The following is a 26,179-nucleotide window of genomic DNA, read 5'->3' as shown; positions in this document are numbered from 1 at the left end:
GGAGGCGGAAATCCTCAATAAATAAATAAATTAAAAAAAAAACTTAAAAAAAATAAAAAAAATAAAAATGTGTACAAAAAAAAAAAAAAAGGAAACTATGAAGGAAGGGGACCCCACACAGAGTGATGTGGCCACTTGGACTTCCACTGAGAGAGCCTTTGCAGGCATTGCTGGTCCCTACCCCGATAACTATCCATTTTCAATGCATATGTGGATGAACCTCACCAACACAAACACAGTAATGCTGCATATGCTCTGTCAAACAGCAAAGAAACAGTGTTTTAGCCTGGTGGTGGTGATGCGTGCCTTTAATCCCAGCACTCGGGAGGCAGAAGCAGGTGGATCTCTGTGAGTTCAAGGCCAGCCTGGTCTACAGAGCTAGTTCCAGAACAGGCTCCAAAGCTAGACAGAAACCCTATCTCAAAAAACAGGAGAAAAAACCCTGGTATTTTAGAAACTGTTTGAGCCAGTAAAATACAGATAATTCTTAGATTCTTAGGATAATGGAATTCCTATATACTAAACCAATTTCAAATACGTTTTTCAATCTACTTAATGAGATTTCTTAAGTTGAAGTACAAGATTCATATAAATATATATATATATCACATATGTGTATCTTACATATATAGCACACACACACATATATATATATACATATCACATATAACATATATATGCATAACAAATGGTGGAATTACAAATTTAAGTCTACTGTTTGATAATAATATTTATTTTCCCGTATTGTTAGACAGTTACCACCATTTGGATCTTTCTGTCCACTCAGCCTATCTTACTGTCCCCTTCCAGTTGGTTGCTCTGTACAGGCTGTGATTTCCTGATTTTATCACTGCACTCCGTGGAATGGAATCACAGGGTTTGTACTCTATGTCCCTTCCTTTCTTCAACATGTCTGAAAGATTCACAGCTCACATGGCCACGGGTCTCCATAGGTCACTTCACTCGTTCTCAGTAACACTGGATTTTATGAGAATAATAAAATCTGTTTATCCATTTACAAGATGATGGGAATTTGAATAGTTTTCAGCTTGGGGACATAATATGAAATATGGTGTTATGAAACCCTTGTAAAGTTGTCTTTTGTGAACAGTGTTTTTGGTTCATTTAGATAATTAATCAGAGATACCATAGTGTGTGTGCATGTGTGTGTGTGTGTGTGTGTGTGTGTGTATTTAACATAGAAGAAACAGTTCCATTCTGTTCCTTTGATCATACTGTTTCACATTTGCACATGCAAAGCATCAAAATTACACTCTTCCCACATCCTCATGAACAAGAGTAACTTTTGGTATTTTTGACCTTAGCCAATCTTGTAAAAATAAATTAATACTCCAAGCTTTGAAAGCAAGATTATCCCTATTCAAATCAAATTTCTTACACAAAATATTAATTACTAGAATTTGCTTAGGTAAGCAAGATAAATATACATTGTATACATATATGTGAAATCAAGCATTACTCATATATGCCTCAAATTATAAGAAAGAACAAAAATTTGCACTGATTTTACATTTTTATGAAATTAATATTTACTATTGAAAACAGTTCTGTACAAAAAGAAAGAAATTGTTGAATTGTTAAAAACATGGATTGCTATCTTGTTTCATTTCTTATTTATTCAATTATTTATAACTGGCTATTGTTTTGAAAATAAGACAATTCATAATTTTATGTCACCTTTTTCCCATCATGGTTGAAAAGGATATGGATATTTGGATCCTTAATAGTGAAAATTAAATATGATAATTAAAACCTTTTTAATTTTCTCAGTGGGAAGGTGTTAGAACCAGTTTTGTGATGACAACTCATATGTGGTGTCATCCTTACTTAGCAGCTTACTTCCAAACACTTTCAAAAAGCTAGGATAATATCATGAAATTTACTGTGTTTGAAAATGTGATACAACATTAGTATATATGCTTATAGGAGGATCAAAATATCCAGCTTGTGGGCCTCTCTTAGCCTGTGTCTAAAGTTCATGGTGTCTTCAGCAATAGGGACTTATCTTCCACTTCTGGGGGCAACCAAGGGAAGAAGCAATCATCTGTAAGGCTTTGGTAGTCTCCTTGACATCTCTGACCATTGACTTAAGAAAAATAATTTTTGGCATGGTGCTTGTTGTTGTTAGGTGGGCTATGGCTTATGGTAATTTTTCATTTAAAAACATAAATGAGCATACACCAACATCCATGCGTTATACGTATGTTTAGGTAGACAGTTAACAGCTGGGTTTCTTACAGTTTTTTCAGACATCTTTAGTGCTGTTTAACCCTCCATCTTTTATTCAGTATGAAGGCTTCCCCTCCCCATTTCACCCTCAGATCCTCTCTCTCTTGCCCCCTGACCCAAATGATTCCAGTTTCCTTTCCTGGTTCCTGGAGTTACTCCAGGCTATGTACTCACATCCGAAGGTTTAGAGCTGGGAGCCTCAGATGAGAGAGCACATGCAACATGCGTCTTTCTAGGTCTGAGTCATCTCACTCAATATGATCTTTGCTAGTTCCATCCATTTGCCTGCAAATTTCATGACTTTATTGTTTTAACAGCTGAATAGTATTCCAGAAGCTCCAGGCATGAAACCTCACCAGTTTGGCTGTCTTAACATTACCTGAATACCAATAGACAGGCTAACATGAATGGGGGAAGGCTCACGAGTCCTCAACCCTACACAAAGTATTAAAATCAACTAAGGGGTGCTGGGAGCTGGAGAAATAGTCTTTCCCAGAGTAGAGCATGCCAACTGGTTATCAAATACCAAATGGTCATCTTTGAAAATGTATATATAAGCAATTAAAAGATTGAGAAGGCTCTTATAAATATATGCATATATATTTATATATATGTGTATGTATATATATAAACAATTAAAGAAAAAGAGGTTATGAATTTGAAAGAGAGCAAGGGGACTGGTACATAGAAGGGCTAATATGGAGGAAAGGTAAGGAGGAAATGATGTAATTATATAACAACCTCAAAAAATTATTTTTAATTATTTTTTAAAAGATCAGAATATAACACAGCAAATGAACTCACAAAATCCTTTCTCAACTTACTGGAGAATTTCAATTAGCTACACATCATATTCATTTACTAAATAAACCAAAATGGAATCTTTTTAAAAACTAAAAAATGATTTAGGCAGCAGTATGCTTTGGCGCAAACTGACCTAGACCTAGTAATTCTGCTTTAGGTTCTCAAGACTGCTAGTATTACAGAGATGGGGTGTGAAGTCTACTTTTGAGCCTGTGATATCTGGAATATCTAGCCAGAAGACATGAAATAAAACAGAAATTACTCAATATCACCACTATGAAACCACCTCTGCTCTGTCAGGAGCAGAATAACTCATAGACGTTTATCATGTTAATTAATGATATTCTTCTGCCTACAGTTCAAAGGGAATGAAGCTCCTGTCCACTGAGAAGGTCTTTGAGTTTGTAAAGAACATTGTTACTTACATATTTCCATGTCAAAAATCCATATTTTACCCTATGTCAGTGATTGCTCAAGTTCAATGGAATCTAGGTAGACCCGAGACTGATTTGTGAAACAATTATTCTCTCTCATCAGCTTGAATACGTCAACAGACTTCTTGATGCCTGATCATATAGTTCACACTGACATAATATCCAACAGTTTTACCTTTGAAAATATTTATTCCTTGAAGGCCATTTTTCTCCTCAACATCATTAGTTATGCTTACCTACAAAGTCTTATTTTTGCGTCTCTTTCTTCTGTTTCTAGAAAACCCTTTTCAAGGCATCTACATTTGCACCAGCCCATTCCCCTGTCTGGATGCACCTTTTTCCACTGTCACACCCATTCCTGTGATTCATACTTTCGGTTATCAGTGAAGGTCAAGTTGACACTTGGTGGATACAGTACACTCTCAGGGCATCAGTTTTAGTTAGTCATCAGTCAGTCAGTCATTTTAATTGAAAAAAAAATCTGTTAGAATGCTCAATGATGAAGGCATACAATTTTTACATATTTCATCCATAGCCCATACTGGAAGGCCATTTTATATTACCCCCCCCCCTGAAAACTTTTTTGAGATGTTTACTGTCATCAATTGATGTCATATTTACAATTTTAGTAAATCTAATGTCAGACTACATCCTACTATTATATCTCCTGTCAGTCTCACTAAAAAGGTTATGATTTTGCTCTGTAGAGCTAAGAAAAGAGTCTTGGAAAGAAAAAAGAAGGGAGATAAGAAAGGAGGAAGGATAGGAAGGTAATCTAAAGCATGATGATATTTTGACACAATCCCTAGATTTTAAAGTTTATGAATATCAATATTACCTCTAAAACTTTAATAAGAATGAGGGAAGGAGGAGACTCTGATATAGTACACCTAACTTTTAGACAAACCAAGTTTTATCTTGCTAGGAGAAATCCAAAAATCTCAATATAGCAGCTTAGAAAGCAACTCAGTTCCTTTTGAGCAGGTTTACAGGACACATCCCCAGCGGTGGAAGCATCTGTATAGTATTACATCTGCATATGAACACCAGCTTAGAATAGAAGAAATGACTTAACCTCCAAAGCATCGTTTCTTCAGACCTAGCTCCAGAAGAAGGGGGCCTCTCTAACATGCCAGTATTTATTACATGTCAAGAAATAAGAAGGAATGAGCTGTGATGTCAGGTCTTATAAAAATGAAAATCAAAGAGCCCACTAGATAAAAATTCCATGACCTAGTTTTGGTTGAAATGTTAAGATTTTACTGATATTGAAACAGAAATTTTGTGGTCATGACCTTCTCCCAACCAATAGATTTTCAAGTCACTATTGTCAAGAAATGATGAGATTTGGAGTCTGAATAGCAAGCTAACACTTCTGTACAGCCAGCCAGAGATCATACACAACCTGACTAGGAGAATTCAAGGGAATAGAGGTATAACACAAGGGTACATTGTCTCTAAAGGCCTAGCCAGTGGTACTCCCTTGATCAGAGAAACCTCATTTTTCATCTTTAATTGTGTTTAGTAAGGCTCCAATTCATCAAAACCATTACTCATCCTCAGCAGAGGCCAGCATCAATGGTGCATGATATACACAATTTTTGGACATACAGTTAAGAGATATGCAAATAAAAGGAAAAGACAGAAGAAACTGAAGATGCACACAAAAGTGTGGGATAATGTAGATTCCTGTTTGAAGTACTTTCCCTTTTCTGGGTCTGTGTTTTAGATAAATGGTAGACTTAAAAGTTCTAGTCAGGAAAAAGATCTTCTAAAAGGGGAGTTGCATATATTATGAGCCTTTATCTATTCTTTGCCATGTCTCAAACCAAGAATAACGTCTAGTTAGTGGAAAGTGCCTGGCTATTTAAATGGCAGACTCTTGCTCTTCATTAGCTTCTAGAGCAAATGCCCTCTGTTTTTCTAAACCAGGGGCATGAGTCTTGAAGTAGAACATGTTCGAGAGTGCACTGTTATAGATTCACAGTAGTTTCATTTTTGTAGAAAAAAATTAATTATTTTTAAAACAGATTATTTCTAAACCACAAGTTTGGGTGAAATTGATTTAGAAATGACTTCAAATAAAGATATTTTGATGTAAATATTATGTAGATATTAAGTTGAACCATCTTCTTAAGAAAAAAATCCTAGAAATGATTGAAAATATCTTTATAGAGTTCTTTTGATTTTTTTTTTAAGCAAGAAAATTAGCTTCAACCACAAAGTCACTACATGACGTAGCTCCTTTTGTGCTAGTTTATTGCTCCTGGAGTGTGTGCTTTAGAAGAAAGTTAAAGCTAGCCTGAGCTGATGACAAGAAAACCCACAGAGCAAGCAAAAGCCTTGTTTTCTTTCCAGGCATTGAACTGCTATAGTTCAACGGGGGCAACGGGTATGGATGTGACTTCATCACCCACCGTGGGTTGAGTATATTTTCTCACTTAACCACCAACGTTCTTCCATTAAGCTGTATTTGCTTTTTAAACCTGGACTGTGTTTTCTCTCCATGTGGTTCCTTTCCATTTACTCTTTTCCACATTCTTTACTTCCTGAGAGCCATGGTATTACAGCCTTCAATGAGGACAGTGTCAAAAGCAAAGTCTAGAGTTTGTCAAGTATATTTTGTGCAAGAAAGTTACCTGTCTGTCCATCTCTAGGACTAATTCACCTTACAAAATGATACAGTAAAATGGAACAAAATGACACATTCAAGAAAGTTCTGAAGTAAAACAATTATATATCTTCATACAGAAAACACCATCTGCCTAACTCACACTCTTTATAGCTGGTGAGGGAGCCAAAGCCGTGCTCAAGACTTCTAGCACTGGCTCCTCCCAATGGGAGTTTCCATCCTGTGCCAAGTGATGATAGGGAATAAGATTGACAACTTGTTTTATTTTTTTGGTAACCAATTGTTAAGAGAGTGTCTGTGACTTGCAGCAGCATCTGTTTGGGTTGAGATTTGCTCTTAAGGATAAATGTCTTCCAAGTGACTACTTTTCTCCTATAGCCTAACCACCAGAAACATTCCAAAGGACCACTTTTTAATATCTAGACCACCTTTTTATTCCTATCAACTTTACTATTCCAGAGCATCATTTCGGGGTGTGTGTGTGTGTGTGTGTGTGTGTGTGTGTGTGTGTGTACAAGCATGTGCACACATGTGTGCACATGTTGGTAGAAGCCAGAGGTTGATGTCTAGTGCCTTACTCAATTATTGTCCATCTTACTTTTTGACAAAGTGTTACCCACTAAACCTGGAGTTCACCAGTGTGGATAGACTGAGTAACCAGAAGGCTCCAGGGAATCATCCTCTGTCTGCCTTCCCAGCACTGGGATTATGAACAGGCACCTCCATATTCAGCTTTTCCCTGAGTACTGGGAATCCAAACTCAAGTCTTCCTGCCCTTGCAGCAAACACTTGACCACAAGCCACCCCTCATGTTTCATTTTTTTAAGTCAATAAGCTTTTTGCTTAAAAATAAATCAGTACTGATACACATACACACACACAATTTTTTCATTATAAGAAAGGCATCCACAGTTGCATGTGCAACCCCTGCCACACACAAGATATGGCTCAGAGCTTACTATAGGCAGAGAGAAAGCCCTGAAATATTTCTTAAATGTCCGGCAATACACCCATGCCCTGACTTCTCTAGTCCAGATAGTTCTGGGTATGAATTCTTTCTAAAGGATGACACCTGTAATTGAGGTAGGCCTGGCCTGAGCAGGGAAGGTGGGATTCTATGTCAATATTCCTTTCTGCATCACACCATCTATGTGGTGTTGTTCTCATTGGAGGCTCCTTAATACTGGTTATCCACTTGGAACTGATACTATGGTAAGAAATAAGTCACACCCATTGCATTTTGAAGTAATTGACTTTGCAATCTTTTCTGTAGGGTTTCCTTTTTGATTTCATCAGACTCCACTTTCTAGGCTTTGTTCGTCCAATCACTCCGGCTCTTTTCACCTGAGGTCTGGCATGGGAAAATGGTCCTTTTAGTGCTTTGGTCTAAGAGAAAATCAGAGCACCTTGCTGAAACATGTGTGCACTTCAACATACGTATCAGTGCCTGCAAAAGCATTTTGTCACTCTACGTATACGTTAAGACTAAAATAGCTTAGATTTTTACAGATTCATAAAGATTATTTCTCTGGACATTTTGGATCAAATCTTAAAATATGTACAGTATCATTTTCCTATAAATGCAGACTTCACTGCAATAGATACTAGATTGCACTTGCTCATTCTGTGATCATGAAAACGTTAACACTCAAGCAACTCAAGCAATAACAGAAAGCACACATTTTGCCTTTTGTCTGATCATCTGCCTGAGAGAACTATGTTTCACACTTGGACAGAAAGTACCCAGAATTTGGGGCCGAATTTACTTTCATAATTACTTCTCCTTTCTGTAGATGAGGTTTCTTGGGTGTCAGACACCAACCTGCTGATGCCACTGGTTTTCAGGGGAGGAGAGAGGGGCCTTCCTCAGTGCTCATGACTAAGTCTATCTGTGTGGAAATTGGCTTTTGGTTGCTTAGGAATTCGTTGGCTTATGGCTGTTTGTTCCGTATTCTACTTGAAGCCATAATTTCTGCGTGCTCTTGTATCATTATTTATCTTTAGAGTCATAGAGCGTCATGTATAAAGAGAAGTCATTATCTGGAGCATTTCTAAGAATCTTCAAGTGAAGAAAGAGTAACAGTTAAGTAACTTGGGAGATTAGTCATGGTCTGAAGCAGTCATTCTGACCCATTTTTGTGTGGCTCTTTAAAAAATGTAAAACAACCAAAATTCATTAAGTTTTCTTCAAATTGAATAATTATGCAAGCTCACTGTAAAGTCAAATCTGAGACAGTGAGATGCTTTCTGGAGTAAAGGCACTTGGTCAAGCCTAGTAACATGCATTCTACCCCCAAGACCCACACAGTGGAAGGAGAGGGCAGATTCTCACAAGGTAGCCTTTGCTTCCTATATGCCTTTCTTCTACCACATACAAAAAAGGCACAAGTATATAAATTGTCACTGTCTTTTCCCTTCCCCAGGAGAGTACTCATTTTGAAAGCTTGGTGTACTTTGCTTCATGTTTGATTATGTTTATGAAGTCATACAAGCATACAGATATAAAATGCTTCAGTTCTATAATAGGACCCATTAGAATGTGGGATAATTTCATATTCCTCTATAATCTGATTTCTAATTACCCATTATTATCTTAGACAAGCCATCATAGTAAGCAAATATGCATAGTTTTGGTTCATTGTTTTAAAGAGCTATGCAGTATTTCATTGTATGAATGTTAAAATAATTCATATAACCATTACCTTGCTGATGAACAATTAGCATTTTCCAATTGTATGTTATTAAATTAGCACACTAACACATATATTCACACATGCTTCTTATTTTTTTTATAGGACAAACATCTACATGTAGAAGTGGCATCCAAAGATAGCATATACCTTCTCTAGTTTTATAATGTATTTTTCAGTCACTTTTATGGAAAGGTACTAATGATGTTGTTTTCTCAACACCTTCAATTTTGCTGGATATTGTCAAATATTTTAAATGTTGGTAAGCTAGTATGTAAAAAATTCATTTGTTGTTTGAATTTTCATTTATGTGCTACCAGTTATGTCACAGTTCTTATCAAAGTTACATTCATCACTAGTCAAGAGAAAATGAGTTGCTTTTCATATATTACTTTCAATAATTACTTTTTCCATGAAAACACATTACTAACCTAATTACTAGGACTCTTGACATCCCCTTTCTGTTATACAGTGTAGATGTCACTAGAAATAAACTATAAAAGTTTAACATTAATCATCTAAACTGTCACTTTTAACAGTCTAAAAAGATCTGTCAATAATCCACCCTCGCTATTACAATCAAATCAGAGAAACATTTGCAATGAAAAGATTCCAATAGGAATATATTATTATTAAGAGTAATAGCGAAGAATGAGAATGGGGATCCTCTGAATTTTGAGTTGGGAAGGTATCATCTGATAGAGCAGTGGCTCCCATCCTGTGGACCACAAACCCATTGGTGGGTCCAATGACCCTTTTATAAAGATCACCTAAGCCCATTGAAAAATACAGATATTTACATTACAGTTCCTAACAGTAGTAAAATTACAGCTATAAAGTAGCAATGAAATAAATTTATGGTTTGGGGGTAACCACAACATGAGGAACTACATTAAAAGTTTGGAGCATGAGGAAGTATTGTAGGAGCCTGCTTGTTCGTTCCTGGCTGCCCAGACTCAAAATAACGACACAGAAATTTTATTAATTAAATCACTGCTCAGCCTATTAGCTCTAGCTTTTTTATTGGCTAGCTCTTACATATTAATTTAACCCTTAACCCATTTTGATTAAACTATGTATTGCCACATGGCTGTGGCTTACCAGGAAGGTTCCGGCTCTTCTGCCCCTGGTGGCTGCTACATGGCATCTCCTTGGCTCCGCCATCTTTCTCACAGCTTCAGTTTAGTTCCCCTCCCCCAGGCCTAGCTCTCTGTATTCTGCCTGTGCAGGCCCAAGACAGCTTCTTTATTAACCAATGATATTCACAGCATACAGAGGGGAACCCCACATCAAGGAAGGTTGAGAACCACTGTGAAAGAGGAACATTTACACAGACAAGAGCATAAAAGAAGCAGGTATATTCACAGAGAGAACATGGGGACTGAGGAAAGAAGGTGAAGTCAAAGAATAGATGTGTGTCTAAGAAACAGAGCGTTGAGAGAACTTAGGGTAGTATATTGTAGAGGCTGACAAGGAAATAGACATGGAACTTTGTGGGGGGGGACTGGAAATCATCTATGTGAAATCTGAGAGGTATTCTAAATCTAAGGAGAAGCCATCAGCAACCACACAAGTGGCTCTAGGATTAAAGACTGAAGATGAGGATTTAGGAAACATTAGCATCAAGCTGCCATTTTAAACAACCCTGAACCTGAGATGATCTAGTCATAAGCAAAGGCAGGAAAGGCTGGAATGTGCACATAGGGAACATTAGAGTTAAGCACTAAGTGTTCTCTTTAAATACAGTGTGAAGCTGACTTCTGCGAATGGCAAGATTGAAAACTAAGTTTCTCTAAAGTTGTAATCTGAATCATTTTAAATGTCTGTGAATTCCTTTTAAGGCACACCACTGCTGAGTTAGTACAAAAGGCAGGAATTTTATATCCAAATGTCTCTAATAACCTCTAAAGCCTGTGGGGAGTTCAGGCATTTGTGTGTGAAGTTGTGGCACATTACAAGAGAGAAGGATAGAGAAAAGCAAACACAAAACCCTCCATGCAAAGAAGCCGTATTTGATGCACTCTGGGAGCAAGTCAACAGAGATACTTGATAAAAGAATAGATACTTGCAGTCATAGAAGAACTTCGAATAAACTTCAGATTGCTTGTCTCAGATGTGGGTGCCTCCAAACAGCCTGTACCCTCTAGGCTTTTCTCATCCCAGCCCAGCCAGCCTGGATGACTTATTTCAATTTACTTCAAAGTATATGTTTCTTTTTTACTTATTCAAGAGACCAAGCTTCAGGAATGTGTATACGTCAGTTAAAACTATGACATGTAAAATACAAAAGCCCAATTTGAGGTACGTTGGTTTGCAGAAATGTTGAAAGTTTACAAACGCATGACCTCACAGAAACGAAAGTAAACAGGCCTCAACTAATTTTCACTTCATAATTTATCTTACATCATCCAACGGGTTCTTGAAAAACCACTTTGAAGGTTAAGAAATAGTTCAGCACTATACATCACAGAAATTCCATCTCTGCCTTACTTTCAGATCCCTTTAAATGTGCTTTCTTTTGGCAATGACTAAGGAAGAGAAAGACTGACTTTACACAGATATTCTAGCGAACACACGCAAGAATGCACCCAAAAATCAGTTCTGTTTTGAAAATTTAAAAAAAAATGCCAGGGATTTTCCAAGCAAGTAGATGAAAAGGCTTAAAAACACATGGTTACTTGGAAAACAGCCTTTATATACTGAGAAGAAGTTGAGTGTGTTGGTTCATGAGTAAGCAATTTTGGCGAATAATCTACTTCAAAGGTGCCTTAAATATATCATTTATAACAGTATACCCAATAACATGATTTTCCTTTAAAACATTAGTCACATGGCATAGTCTATGTGGTTTACTAATGCAATGATATGTAGAAAATTATTTTCAACAACCAGAGAATCCTATTTCAAAGATTAGGAAAAACTTCAATTATAAGAAAATAAACATTTTAATTATTTTTAAAAACTGCAAATAAAATCATTTCTTCCATACCAGATAAATAAATAAATAGCCTAAATAAACTGTGAGCTAAAAAGCATCATGGCAAATTCTGTCATTGAAAATTACAAAGTCCATATTGAAAGCAATTAATCAACTCAGGATTGGTAAAAATGGCAAAGTTTGCATTTTTCTTAAATGATGATATGAAAACTTGGAAAGGGAAACAAGTGCAGTATATTTATTCAACAGAAGAAACAGCCAGTGTTTTCTCCCTGTCCATTATGTGGTTAACTCGTCACTCACTGTGGGCTAAATAAACAAATAAAATGAGAAGGAAGACAGCTAAGATTTAAAAAAAAAATAAACTCATCAGGAAACAAAAACAATGATGGCAATGATAGGATTCACAGAGAACAGGGTAAGATGGAGACCAGAGACCCAAGCAAAGCCCAGAAGCCTGGAAATGAGGTGGCGGGGAATGGAAATGATGAACGTTAAGGTCATTTCAATAAGCTGCACCCTTCCAAAAAAGAGAGTGGAATCATTGCTGATCCGGTTCTGACTAGAGTCTTACCTGAGCAGGGGACACACATAATCCATAAAGCAAATGGGAGCAGAAGGGTCCTCAGCTTCCACCTCCAACGGCAGCACCTTATCCCCTGTGTATCAACCATCCTGCAAGTAATGACAAAAGTCACAGTCAGGGCAGATACCCTTCAGTTACCAGCAGGCACTTAATACAGAAAAAACACTTTTTAGTCTTGTTTTCTAATCAGGAACTTAATATATAAGAGATAGAACCCAGAGCCCCAGGAATGGGAAGCAAATTGTTCTTGACCATGTCCTCAGAAGAGACTTGAATGACAGTGAAGACAAATCATCCCCTTCAAGCAAAAGAAAAAGACATCCAGGGTCTGGGGAGTTAGTAAAGTGCTTGCTAGGTAAGCCTAGGGAACTGAGTTCAGATCTCCACCACTCATATAAAAAAAAAAAGTCAACCAGTGCCTGTAACCCCAGTGCTGAAGACATAGAGACAGAAGGACATTGACCTGAAGGACTGGCCCACTGAGGGAGCTTCAAGGTCAGTTACAGATCCAAAAAAAAAAAATAAGAAGAATAGTGATGAAGGACACAGGATGCTGACCTCTGGCTTCCACAGGCATCTGCACACACATGTATGAACAAGTACACACATATCCTTATGCACACATACATACATAGTAAGTTCATCCATTTTATCTGTTACCTGTACACTTGTCCAGGTCCAAATTTTAATTCTCTATTTAACAATAGCTGTATCTTCTGTCTCCTGCCTGTCTCTTGCATGAGTCAGAATCTGAAGCTGTCTAAAAACTATCCTATGAATCTGTATTTCCTGTCCCAGTGTCTGTCTGTATCTGTCTATGTGTGTATCTGTGTGTGTGTGTGTGTGTGTGTGTGTGCCTGTGTTTTTGATGTGTCCAAGTATGATTGGTGTCTGTCCCTACTGATCATCATAGGAAGCATCATACAAGGAAGGAATGGGATACTTTACATAAATCTTAAACAGAGTTTTAAAATGAATTAAGTCATAGGCTCCAACTAACCAAGACAACAAAAACCATTATCAACCAATATCCATACATAGTGGCTTTTAACTTTTATGCTAGATTTAGGATGCTGCTTTCAAGTTCTGGAATTTGTGGATTTCAGCAAATGATGTACATACATTGTTCTGGGCTTGGGCCTGGAGGAACATAATTTAAGATTTTAGCTATGCATTGCCTTAGGTTGTGAAAGCTAATTACAAGGGAAATCCAAGACAAGTAAGGTTACTTTTACATTGTTCTCTTAAAGACAGGTTAAATAAACAGGGCAAGTATACAGTAGGATAGCAGTCCTAAGTCTTGAGTGACCTCAAGGTATATAATTAACTCTGGTCCAGCATAAGTTCCTGTTTCTTAGAATGTAAAGGATATTTTCAGAAAAGAGTGTCACCACACACTCCTTACAAGAATATATACGGAAGGCAATTTAATGAAGATGTGCAAATATTCAAATTATTCTAAAAATAAGGCAGAATTCCTTAAGAAAATAAAACTATTTCAGCTTTGACCTCTGCAACAGCAGCAGATATGTATGTACATCTTATAGATAATTATATTATTCTTCCCTGTATTGTTTTAGATCTTTTGTGTGGGGGGGGTTGTTATTTTAGATCTTAAGAATATGTTTTCCTATGAGAACTTCTCTTGTCAAAGGGTAATATTAAAAATAAAATTAAATTTCTCTTCTTTCCCTAAAATGAAACACTGAGGTATTAACTTTCCAGGAAAAAAATTAACCCATTATATGTAACAATATCTCTCAGTGTTTTCAAATGGTGAGTAATCATCAAGTATTCAGAAACTACTAAGTAATGTTAGATGCAGGTGAAAACATTCCATCTTTGTGTATCAATGTTTTCATTCTCCATTTTAAATGACACTGATTTATTGTGTGTTTGTATATACCTGTACACATGTGCAAGTAGACATCAGAGGGCAACTTCCAGGAGCTAGTTTTCCCTTCCATCATGTGGGTTCCAGGGGTCAAACACTTGGGTCATGAGATTTAGAGTCAAAGGCCTTTACCTGGTTGGCAACCCATCTTGATAGATCACAAGGTCAGTCATATCTAAATTGCAAGATGTATTTACTAAAGAAAGGTTCCATGCTATCACAGCTCACAACAGATTCCACTGAGCCAGCATCATTAAAAGAGGAAAGCTGTGGAGGCTGCAGTAAGAATAAAAGCCGTTTGTTCAAGGGTCCATAGAAGAACTGATACTGAGAGAGGCAACGGCAGGCAGGCAGGCAAGCACGGAAGCAACGGGAATAAATCACCAGAGCTTCAAATACCCAAAGAGACACCAAAGTTGCAATTACTACCAGAGACTAATTTTACTTCTAGAAGGACAAGATACTTTTTAAATCCCTAAAATTTGCTTTTGTGGGTCAAGTGTGTGTAACACTGAATGAGAAGTCAAGAAAACACTCAGGCGAGAGAACATACATGAAAGGATTCCCATACTTGCCTTAAGAATACATTTAGAGCCAGGCGGTGGTGGCGCACGCCTTTAATCCCAGCACTTGGGAGGCAGAGGCAGGCGGACCTCTGTGAGTTCGAGACCAGCCTGGTCTACAAGAGCTAGTTCCAGGACAGGCTCCAAAACCACAGAGAAACCCTGTTCCGAAAAACCAAAAAAAAAAAAAAAAGAATACATTTAGAATCATTTTTTTTTATAAGTTGTATGAAAGGAAACATGGGTTACAGTAAAAGAGGTCTGGGTTTGCTATCTAAGTTCTGTGCAATCCCAAAATTTTATGTGACCTCTTGTATCTGCGTGTCACTAGTAAAGAACAGCAGGGCACCTAGCCCACAGACCCACTGATGAATATCTTCAAAATAAGAATATGTCTTCAAAAGTCAGTACCTGATATCTCCCAAGCATTCCGTAAATAACAGCTGTTATTATAATTACTGTCGAGCCAGGCATGCTAATGGAAGTGTTTGTTCTACCCAGTGGATAAGAAAAGGAAGACACTTAAACAATAGCAAATGATAGGCCCCATTTTTCTATGCCAACATCCATCAAGGGACCCTAGACCCACCTCAAGCATCACCTGAATATACTTATTCATGCTGGCTATGAAAGAATACATTTTACATAGTGCCTGAAGTTCACATCACAATCTTGTACTTACTCCACATTCTACAAGTTCCAGCTACAGGTAGCTAGCTGTCCATTTGGAATTTCTAAACGAAGACAAGAGTAAGCCGGGCAATGGTGGCGCACGCCTTTAATCCCAGCACTCGGGAGGCAGAGGCAGGCGGATCTCTGTGAGTTCGAGACCAGCCTGGTCTACAGAGCTAGTTCCAGGACAGGCTCCAAAGCCACAGCGAAACCCTGTCTCTAAAAAAAACAAAACAACAACAACAACAACAACAAAAAAAAAGACAAGAGTAAGACCTGAAGAGGAATTTTTTGGTAGGCAAAACATGTTTTCAGATATTGTCATCCAATATATTTGAAGGTAAAAGTCTTTACCGATTAAGAGGAACAGATTTGAGTCAGTAAAAACACTAATACTAATTGCTATGGACTCTGGATTGGCAAGGGCTTATTAAGGTTCCTCTGTTGACTGATTTGGGGGATGATCACTTTGAGGGGGGATACTTAAAATGATGAGCCTTGTCACTCTTCTGTAAATGAGCTACTACAACCTAGAAAGAACTGTTACCTCTAGCTCAGTCAGCAGGGGATTCCACAAACTATGTAGTCTGTCACAGAGAAAGGGCACTTATTTGGAAGAACAGGTCTGTTTCCTATTGATGTTGCAAGAATGAGGTGTTTCTCATTCATTCTGGGGATGAATCGGCTGTGCTTCTAAAACAAAAGAACAATTACAAATTCAAAGATGTTTAGAGAACCAGAAGTCCAAAAGATGATGTTCTGCTTATGAATTTCACAGAAGAAACTGAGGTTCAACAATATGAAAAAGAACAAACAGAGCTGACTACCACCAGCCTTTCTAAGAGTTATGTCACCCTTTTAGCTTCTTACTCTATGTGTCATAGAGAGATTCTCCTCCATCAATATACGAGCAATGTTCCCTCTCTTAAAATCATATATTCTCTCAAACAGAAGCACATTCCTTAGCCTAGATACCAAGCACTGTTTATTTTCCACGCAAATTCTCCTTTATTATAAAGGGCTCTCACATTTAGGGACTCTATATCCTTTATGAATTTAAGAGAGGGAGCATTGCTCACATACTGATGGAGGAGAATCTCTCTATGATACATAGAGTAAGAAGCTAAAAGGGTGACATAACTCTTAGAAAGGCTAGTGGTAGTCAGTTCTGTTTGTTCTTTTTCATTTTGTTGAACCTCAGTTTCTTCTGTGAAATTCATAAAGGACTCTGATCCTTGAACTGGTTTTACCAAAGCTGCCTGCAATCCTATCAAACAATAGCTGCAAATGAAGACCAGGGCTTGACACATTCCAGGACTCCCTCACTTTAGACACAAAAGGAGCCAGGACAGAGAAAACACTTGTAACATAACATAAACCATGTGACAAGCCAACTTTCATCTACTTTACTGTTTACTGAAGAACAGAAACAAATAAATTTAGAACAGGGGAAGGAAAGCACTATGGTTCTTCTCAGGGGATCACTTAGCAAAGATACATCCCTGAAATTTAAACAACTTTCTCAGAAGAATGGAAAATCCCAAGCAGTGTTACTAAGGTTCTAAACAGGAACTTCAACTTGGTACAGGCTTCATTGCGGTCTAAGAATTTGACCAAGAACAGAAACATTTTTTTCAAGATTTACTTTTATTTTTTTGTGTTTCTGTCTTTGTGTGTATATGCCAGGTCCATATGGGCACTCATGGAGGTCAGAAGAGGGTGTGTGTTGGATGCCCTGGAACTGGGGTTATAGGTGGTTGTGAGCCATGTGATGTGGATGATGGGATTGGACTCTGGTTCTCTGGAAGAGCAGCAAGTGCTCTTAACCATGGAGTCATCTCTCTAGGCCCCAAGAAACGTGTGTTAAAGGAACATAGAGTCATAGCCTTGTATAATTTGAAGAGAATCCTTTTCATTCTGCAAATAAACTTATTATCCCTCAGGTAAGAAAATAAGAGATTAAACTATTTGCCCAGCTTTCAGAATCAGTAGTAAGATCCAAACCCTTTGTGTTCTCTGGCTTCCACTTCTCCTGATGAGGACCAGTTTACCTCTGCTGCAATTCTACACCAAAACAATAGGCTACAATACACTTGAGCCCCATTTCCAAAAGTTCTGGAGAACAAAAACATTTCACAGGAATAATTTCAGCCAGATGCATAAGACTAGCAGGCATGACTTTAAACTGAGCAAAAGATTTTCAAAATCTACCATTTACTGCTACTTTCAGTGTTTCACTCAAAGACACAATTTTAAGTGAAGCTAGTGAAGACATTTTGAAATTAATAGATAAATTGTCAGGATATTAGTTCTACTAATATCAATAGTCAGAATTAAATTTCTTGGCCATATTCCTACTATGTGTCTATGACAAATCTTTTCATAAAATGGTTTGGAAGTGGCAGAGAACACCTTGAGATCTAGCAGGATAAAATGAACAGTGATTTAGCATATTTGAGCCTGCTCATAACAGCGTTTCTTCTTTCAGTGAAAGGTCATATTCCCGAGACTAAGAAAAAAAAAGAGTGTGCTATTCTATTACTGAACTAAGACCCTTTCATTAGGTTGGCTTCCCCCTCTACAAAAATCTCACTTATTCTTCAGGTCTTCACAAAGCTTGTCTCATTTGAACAAGGATATGCATGACTGATTCACAGCATAAAGCCAACGTGAGAACTTAGACAAATGTATCCTACACACACACACAGAGGTACACAGAGGTGCAAACACATGAGTGCATGCACAAATAGGCACTAGATAAACTGGGGGAAAGAGAGAGAGAGAGTGAGGGAGAGCTGTAATTTATCAACATCCTATTTTTATTCTGCTCTATAGTTGTGTAAAATGTTCTTAATGAAAACTTAGCCAAAGGATATATGTTTTATTGTTGTATTAAATTGTTTACAACTGTAGCAGTATCTGCATTTATCTTAAAATTTTTCATAAAAAGTAAACCTCTAAGCCTTGATACAGGCTAAGTTTCAGAAGATTCTTGAAAGACAGACTTGGGGGGGGTCCAAATGGAAGGATCAAACAAATAAGGCTAGCATTTAGAATATATGAATATTGGGAAAGGATATTCAGTTGTTCTTTGCATTTTTAGAGATTTGCTTCATATTTTATATGTGTGTATGTATGTGTTTATGTGTGTAAGCACCTGTGTGTAGATGCCTTTGGAGGCCAGAAGAGGGTGCTGGATCCATAGAGCTGCAATTATAGGTGATTATGAGTTGCCCATCTAACTGAGGACTAGGAACTGAACTCCTGACCTCTCAAGAGCATTAAGGTCCCTCAGGGCTGGGCCATCTCTCCAGCCTATTTTGTATTTTCTGTTTGAAACTTCTTGTAGGCTTACAATTATTTTTTAAAAATTAAATTACTCCCATTATCCACTGGGGCAAGTCCGCGCCGTGACCCCTGCTGGTGAGTGGCATTGCTTTGATCTCTGTCAGTTGACAGAAGTGTCTCTCTTGGATTTCCTTTATTTGGATTGGCAGGACTAAGTCATATACATACTTTTCAATTACAGTATAAATATTTTTCTTTCTGATTGTGTTTTTTAACCAATTTTATCACAAACATGTAAGCTTTCATTATGTCTGCCATCTTTTAAATAATCAAGAAAGACATTCCTAAGAATTGCCCTCTGAGTAAAAGGGAGGTATGATGATTCCAGGTAGCCCTACTCATTAACTTGGAATTCTTAGTTTGAGTTCATGCATCCTTTAAACAATATTATTTCCACCAAGCAGTATGCCTCTTGATGTCAACTAGCATGGATGAGGTAATGATGTCATCCAACTACGAATAAACATGGAAATATACGTCTGGTCACAAACACTACACACACTTTTTATTTAGTCTAAGTACTAGATAGTCTCTAGAAACTTCTACTCCTTTCATCAGAAATGTAAATTCTATATGACATGTGGACAGTTAGAAGCATGACTGTGTCTGAAGACATTATCATCAGTTTATTTTCTAATATATAAATGAGATTTCTCTCAAATCATTATTTCCAGAAATCCGAGTGACACTTCAGTCAGACAGTAACAACCCTGAACTTCCAATATTTCCCATAAGCAAACAGACAATAGCCTCATTCACCACTCACAATGGACAGGCACAATGACATGTTACTTATATACGCCATAAATGGAACAGTAGTTTCATGCACTGTGAGACCAATAAAAGCCAGCCTTGCAAAATCTACTTAATTTTTTGGAGCATGCAAAACATGCAGTTGTTGCAACTCCTAAATATATTCATAAAGTCTATAATTCCAAAATCTGAGTGTAGCAATATACAAAGTTATTCTCCACAAGGAAGATGTGACCAAGACATTCAAGAAGCCTGGGTATTTTTACTTACTGCAATTAAAATTTGAAAATATAGTTTAATTTACCATTTCAATATTTTCAATAACATAATAGGAATATTTACCTTGGGTAGATTGGCCCTATCTCCATGTTTTCTAACTTGTCCATCAGCCAAAATGGGTTAAAACATCTCAAACCATTTTCCAGAAAATATGCATAATGCTCTTGAAAGACACAGAAAAAAAATCCATCAAAAGAATTTGGTAAAGAAATTTAAATCAATCTTAAAAGCCTTTGATGACTGCTTATTCATGATTCTACCCTGAGAAGTCATAAATTTACTCACACCGAATTCAAATGCATTAACTAATTTAATTGCATTATCAAGAAAAATTTACGTTACCTGTTGATGGGGTTCACAACTTTTAGGTAATCGTATTCGCGTGCAGTCGCGCACGTGTGTGTGTGTGTGTGTGTGTGTGTGTGAGAGAGAGAGAGAGAGAGAGAGAGAGAGAGAGAGAGAGAACGTGTGTGCACGCACACGCATGCGCGTGCATGCCTTACGTGGCCGTGTGTGTGTGTGTGTGTGTGTGTGTGTGTGTGTGTGTGTGTGTTGCTTTTAATTCCATGAACTCTAGGTGTCCAGGGAGGCAGTTAATATCCAGAGAGGCTGAAAGAAAACTGCCTAAATATCTCCTGTGAAGAAGTGGGGTATGTTTTCAGGAAAACTGAAGTTGGAAACGAACTTAACAGTCGTTTCAAACCTGATGCCTGTGTAGGGGAACGAGTCTTATGGTAGATGGCTGGCTGTATCCCAAAAGAAGTGCTTACAAAGTATCCATTTGCCTATTCCACTGCCAGAAGCGACTCTGTAAAACTCACAGGTGTGGCATTTCTTCACATGGAGTTTTAGCAAAAATAAGTGCTATTTATTACAGGGCACAGTGCCAAGATCAGAGCTGCAGCGTGGAGGGTGAAGCCGGCGTGCTCTGTTGCATCGCCCACCTTTTAATGTGTTTGGGCTTGCCGAGCGAGACAGAGCAACGAAGAGGGCAAAAAGACCCAAGCCCCTGGCTGAGTGCTAACTTGGAAAAGGAAATCGAAGTGGAAGTAAGTAAGGACGGAGTAGTGGAACGAGGGAAGTATCAATGTCAGTAACTCCTGAACAAGTTAGTGCAAGTGGGGAAAAAGTCTGTCAGGTGTCTGCCCAACAATAAATAAAACGGCAGAGGGTAAAATTACACACCATGAGAAAAAACAAAATAACCGCTAAGTTGGCCGCAAAGATAAGTGTGGTCCTTGTGAGAACCATTGTCCAGTTTGGAAGGCCAGGCAGTGCGCATGGCCGCTCTTTCCTAGGGTGCCTCGGAGCACTTCACAGCTTGGGTGCCAATTCCATCCAAGCAAAACCTTGGGTAGCTTTTCCAGACTATCTGGCCCTCTCCCCCATGCCTCCTACTTGTAATTTTACAGGAAGCCCCTATCACGTCCCTTAATTACTTTTTTTTTTTTATCTACGTAATACATTGAGACAACTTTTCTGAGATTTCCAAAGAAAAAGATTCAGGGCTGGAGAGGTCGCAATGAGGAAAAAGTCATTTAAATATCTTAGAGATCTCAGAAGGACTTCTACAAGCAAAGGTGACAGCGCAAAGCCAACATCTGCCCCGCTCAGCAGTACCTTTCCCAGGCCCCAGGTGTTGATCCAGGGAGCGCTGGCTCCGTAGAGCCAGGGCTGTGCAAGCAGCTGCATCGTCGGTTAGTTCTTGTTTAATTTGAACCAAAAACCACGTTCTCCCCATACTTGAAGCCCTGCCCTTCTGCTGCTGCTGCTTTACAAGGCCTCCAAGTGAAGAGTGAAGTTTACCTCTCTTTAGGGGAGAAAGGGAGAAACCAAGCAAGACACACACACACCAGCTGCATTTGCTAATATCCAGTCCCTGGTGCCTGGAGAAGCACCCTGAAGCTTCAGTTCCCGCAGTTGGTACCTTTCAAGGAACCGCTGAGCTGAGGGGGAGAAGGCGGACATAGACGGAGGTGCGAAGGGGTCCGAGCTGGGAGGCGACTTACATGCTGGCATTACTGCGCAGAGGTCCCCAGAGGCTACACGCTCATCCTTCTCCTTCACCTCTCTGCTCTCTACTGCCTGCGAGCTCCACCGAAGTGGGGACCGGGGCGGCCGGGACCGCGCCCCGCAGGACCCTTCGTCACGCCCTTTCTGGAGAGTTCATAGGGTTTCCCGGCAGCTGCTCCTCGCCTGCGCGCGGGGCGGCGCAAGGTGGACCCCGGGCGCGCGCGGCGGAGTTCAAGAGCGCGGGTTCCGCGCGGAGGGGCGCGGCCGACGGCGGCAGGTTCCGCCCGGCGAAGAACTTTCCCAATACTTGGGGCCAAGGGCTCCGGGGAGTAGAGCCGGGTGGACGGCGATTCAAGCCTGCCGGGCTGGAACGGTGCGACCCGCAGAGTCCAGAGCCTGTAGCGAGGCTCTGGTCAGCCTTCGTTTACCCCGGGGCTCAGGTGCGGCTCCGCGCTACCTCTCCGCGGTGGCCCTGGCTCTAGGCGATCCGAAGGCAGAGGACAGTCCTGAAAGCTCTCTTGCCCCACCCTGGGCCGGCCACCCGAGGGCAGAGGGAAAGGGAGAAGTCGCCACGCGGGGCGGGACCAGCGCGGGCGGTGGGGTTGGGAGACTGGCACAAGGCCAGCCTCAGCTCCGTGGAGGGGACCCAGATGACCCCGAGGTCACCAGCCTGCTGAGAGCACCGAACCCCTCTGAGCCTGGGTGAAGAAGAGGAGCTCTGATTACAGGAGCACAAGCGGGCTTTTGCTCTGCTTGCAGCCAAGCACCCCTGGCCTCCCCTTTTCTCTTCTTAGCTCTCCGCTCCCCCTTCCGTGTCCCCTAACCTTAAAAGAAAGAAAAAGGAAAAAAAAAGGGGGGGGGGAAGAAAAGAAAAAAGAAAAGTAAAGAGGGGGGATGGGAGCAGAGGAGGGTTTGGTATGCTTAGGGCGATTTGCTTGCTCTTTTTTTTTTTTTTTAACTTTTCTTTTTGAGCAGGATTAATTTACCAATGCAAATCCTGCTACTCACTAGGTAATGTCAAGTCGGAAGACCAGAGGATCCCTTCACACTTATGCATCGCCAGAGTAAATTCACTGAATGCCAGAGATGGCCTTTCCAGACTTGGATACACATTCAGAGGCGAATAGTCCTGATTGCATTGTGTGGGAACACACACAAATGTCATAAAAGCAGAGTAACGTTCATTGGTTAGCGGTAGAGAAGGGTAGGTAGGGGAAAAAGAGGTAAAACAGGATTTGAGGACAGACAGTTACAGGCAAAGTAAGAGGAAGCTGGAAGGCCGCCAGCAAGCCAGACTACTTCTGGGCCAGTGTATGTTCTTGTGATTTTTATCAGTATTTATTTTAATGAAAAAAAAAGGCGGTAGAATTAATAGAGACTTGAACTGCTCCGTTTAAGAAAATCGGAGACCCTTTTAGAAAGACAGGCGGGGCAATGAGACCCAGGGAGGCAAAGTCGGCACAAACTGTTTAGAAAAGACCCAGACTTTAAGAGTCAGGAGCACAGACTCTCAGTTCAAATCTGCTTCTGTGTCACCAGATCTGTCCGAAGGATATATTTAATGTTCCACGCAGAACTTTTCAAAACAGTTTAATTTCGCAGTTTTGTGGGTCTATAATCTGGGTGCAGCTTAGCTCCCTGTCTACCACAGATTGTAATCAAAACAGGAATTAAAGCTGCATTATCTTCTGAAAGCTTCACAGAGAAAGAAAGGGGCCACCGAGAAGCGCTTCCATGGAGGTGTTCCATCGTAGAATTCCGTCTTGCTTACTCTTTGACAAAGCTTATTCTCTTCCCTTCTTTTTTCTCCTTCTCCTTCCTATTGACCCTCGTCCTTTTTCCATTGCCAGATTCGAGGCTCTTTTGTTTGGTTCTGTGACCCCTTTAGTTTAGCCTCAGGGAGTCACCACTAAAAGCTTTGCCTCCTCACTCCTTTAACTGACCAGTATCAAATCAGCAATTAGAGGCAGTGTTTCTGGAGTTAGTTAGTGGTAGTGCATCCTGATTCTTCCTCCAGCCATGTATGTCTGTTGATGGGTGCCCAACCTTCCAGACAGGATATGCGGACTTATGCAATAGTGTCGTTATTGCTATGGAGGTAACAACACTCTGATGGGAGTTGTGGCACTTGGGAGGTTGAGTCAAGAGGATGGAGTGAGTTTGAGGCCAGCCTCAGATCCTCTGTGTGGGTAGAAGAAGGAATTCCTACTGACTGAAATGTTGTTCCCTTTGATTGACAGCTCCCCATTTCACTGATCCCTAACCTTCGACAACCATCATCCTACTCTATTTCTTTGAGTGTCTACGTTATGTTCTCCATGTAATTAAACCACATGCTATTCGTCTTTGTCCTTCAAAAGATAAATGGATTATTGGCTTAGTTAGGGTTTCTATTGCTATAAAGAGACACCATGACCATGGAAACGCATAAAAGAAATCATTTCATTGGGGCTTATTTATACATTCAGAAGATTAGTCCATCATCAATAGGGCAGGAAACCTGGTAGCATGCAGGCAAACATGGTGCTGCAGAATGAGCTAAGAGTTCTATATCCTGATCCACAGGCAGCAGGAAGAGAGAAAAAGACACTGGCCCTGGCTTGATGCTCTGGAAATCCAAAGGTCACCCCTGTGACACACTTTCCCCAACAAGACTACCCCTACTCCCAACGAAGCCACGCCTCTCAATAGCAACTCTCCCCATGAGACATATGGGGGCCATTTTCATTCACACCACAACAATAAGGAAAATGTAACACACTCATATGCACACATACGTTCACATATACACACACATACCACAATAGGTAAAATAAGGAAAATCTTCCACTTGGAAAACAGATGAATCTAGATGATGCCATGCAAAGAAAACTGATTTAAATGTTAATCTCATCCTCAAGGCACACCGAAAATAATATCTGACCAAATATCTAAGCACCTTACCAAATCAAGCCAACAGATAAAATTAATCACCACATTAAACAAAACCAGGTGAAATGATTCGAGGAAATAGATAAGTGGCTATTGTGTGATCTACATGATTCATGCCTTAAGTTTCTACAGAAAACAAAAATGTGAGTCATGGTTAAAATATTCCAGTGTGCCTTTTCTGGCCATTGGCCAGTACGTTAGGATTATCTGTATATTTTGAAATCCTTTCTCACAAAAAGGATTTGTTCTTTATTGTCGGAAGAGTCTGTGAGGGAAACAGTGTGTGGTGCAAAGTACAATCTTAAAGCAGTAGGCCTGAGTTAAAACTCGACTGGACAGTTTGCCATCACTGTGAAGTCTGTGGTTTATCCTGATTTAGAAAATATGGGTAACTAGTGAGCATGCTTCAGCCAGATTCAATAAGCTAAGGACACAGAATAGTCAGGGATTTCCCGGAATTTGGTGATATCACTTGCGCTGCCTGCTCCACATATCATATCATCCTCAAACTGAAAGTGCCAGGAGCACACTCCTCTGCCTTCAGGAATCTTCTGATGGCATTCCAGACCAAAGGAATTTTGGACATCTGTGCAAAGCCTTCATGCTGATGAACACTTGGCTGTGTGAAACTTCCTTCTTCTATTGACGGACTTAAACATTCCTGCCTTGAACATCCATTCCCAGCCAGGACATTCTGCCTTGCCTTTCACAATGAGTCTTTCAGATATCTGAGGGCAGTGATCATTTCCATGTTCAGCCTTCCTAGACTTAGTGTTCATAGCACTGACTTTTATTTTAACTATTTAATGCCTGGCTTTTCACTACATGTCTGAGTTTCTCTTCCCTGTCTCCAAGTAAACTGACATCAGCACTACATATTCAAAGTGGTTTATTCACCATAACTATAGGATTCTTATATCCCCTGTACTGGGTATAACTCTTATATATAAATCTCAGATCCAGTCGACTTTTTGAGAACAGATGTAAAAATGTAGCAGAAATAGTCACTATATCTATAAACAATTTTTAAGTTAAATTTTTCAAAAGATGTATCATAACTTGCAAATATTAAAACACAACTGGAAATTCCTGGATCTCCTATTCTTCTATAATAATTAACTCATCCCTTCTCACCAAATTTATTTCTTTCTTCAGTAAGGAAGAAAGAAAAAAGCTAATAATTAACTCGCCTGTCCATGGATTGTTGTTTGTTTTCTTTTTCTGTTTCACATTTTTGGCTCTTTGCTCTTTTGGCCTTCACAGACCTGCTACCATCTGTCAAATAGATCACATACATGGATTTTTTTTTTTCTTTTTATGAATGCCCAGACTTAGCTTGGCTTGTTTCTGGCTAGCTTTTCTTAACTTAAATTAGCTCATATTCTTTTTTTT

The 26,179-nt window shown here is 39.3% G+C and overlaps 1 protein-coding gene across 1 annotated transcript in view; it reads right to left on the bottom strand.

The window, feature by feature from the left end:
• Adgrg6 (adhesion G protein-coupled receptor G6) overlaps positions 1–21,997 on the bottom strand; it is a 132,596-nt gene extending 110,599 nt beyond the window's left edge. Inside the window, exons 1-2 of the mRNA XM_026786078.1 lie at positions 21,853–21,997; positions 12,323–12,423 (exon numbers count right to left, since the gene is read on the bottom strand). Of these exons, the coding sequence (XP_026641879.1) occupies positions 12,323–12,423; positions 21,853–21,854 (103 nt within the window). The 5' untranslated portion in view covers positions 21,855–21,997. The remainder of the gene's footprint in view (positions 1–12,322; positions 12,424–21,852) is intronic.
• Positions 21,998–26,179: the final 4,182 nt, after the last annotated feature.

This window comes from Microtus ochrogaster, linkage group LG4 (assembly GCF_000317375.1).
Source record: "Microtus ochrogaster isolate Prairie Vole_2 linkage group LG4, MicOch1.0, whole genome shotgun sequence".
Classification (NCBI taxonomy): domain Eukaryota; kingdom Metazoa; phylum Chordata; class Mammalia; order Rodentia; family Cricetidae; genus Microtus; species Microtus ochrogaster.
Note: the sequence above shows the minus strand (reverse complement) of the source record. Positions and strands in the feature narration are given on the sequence as shown.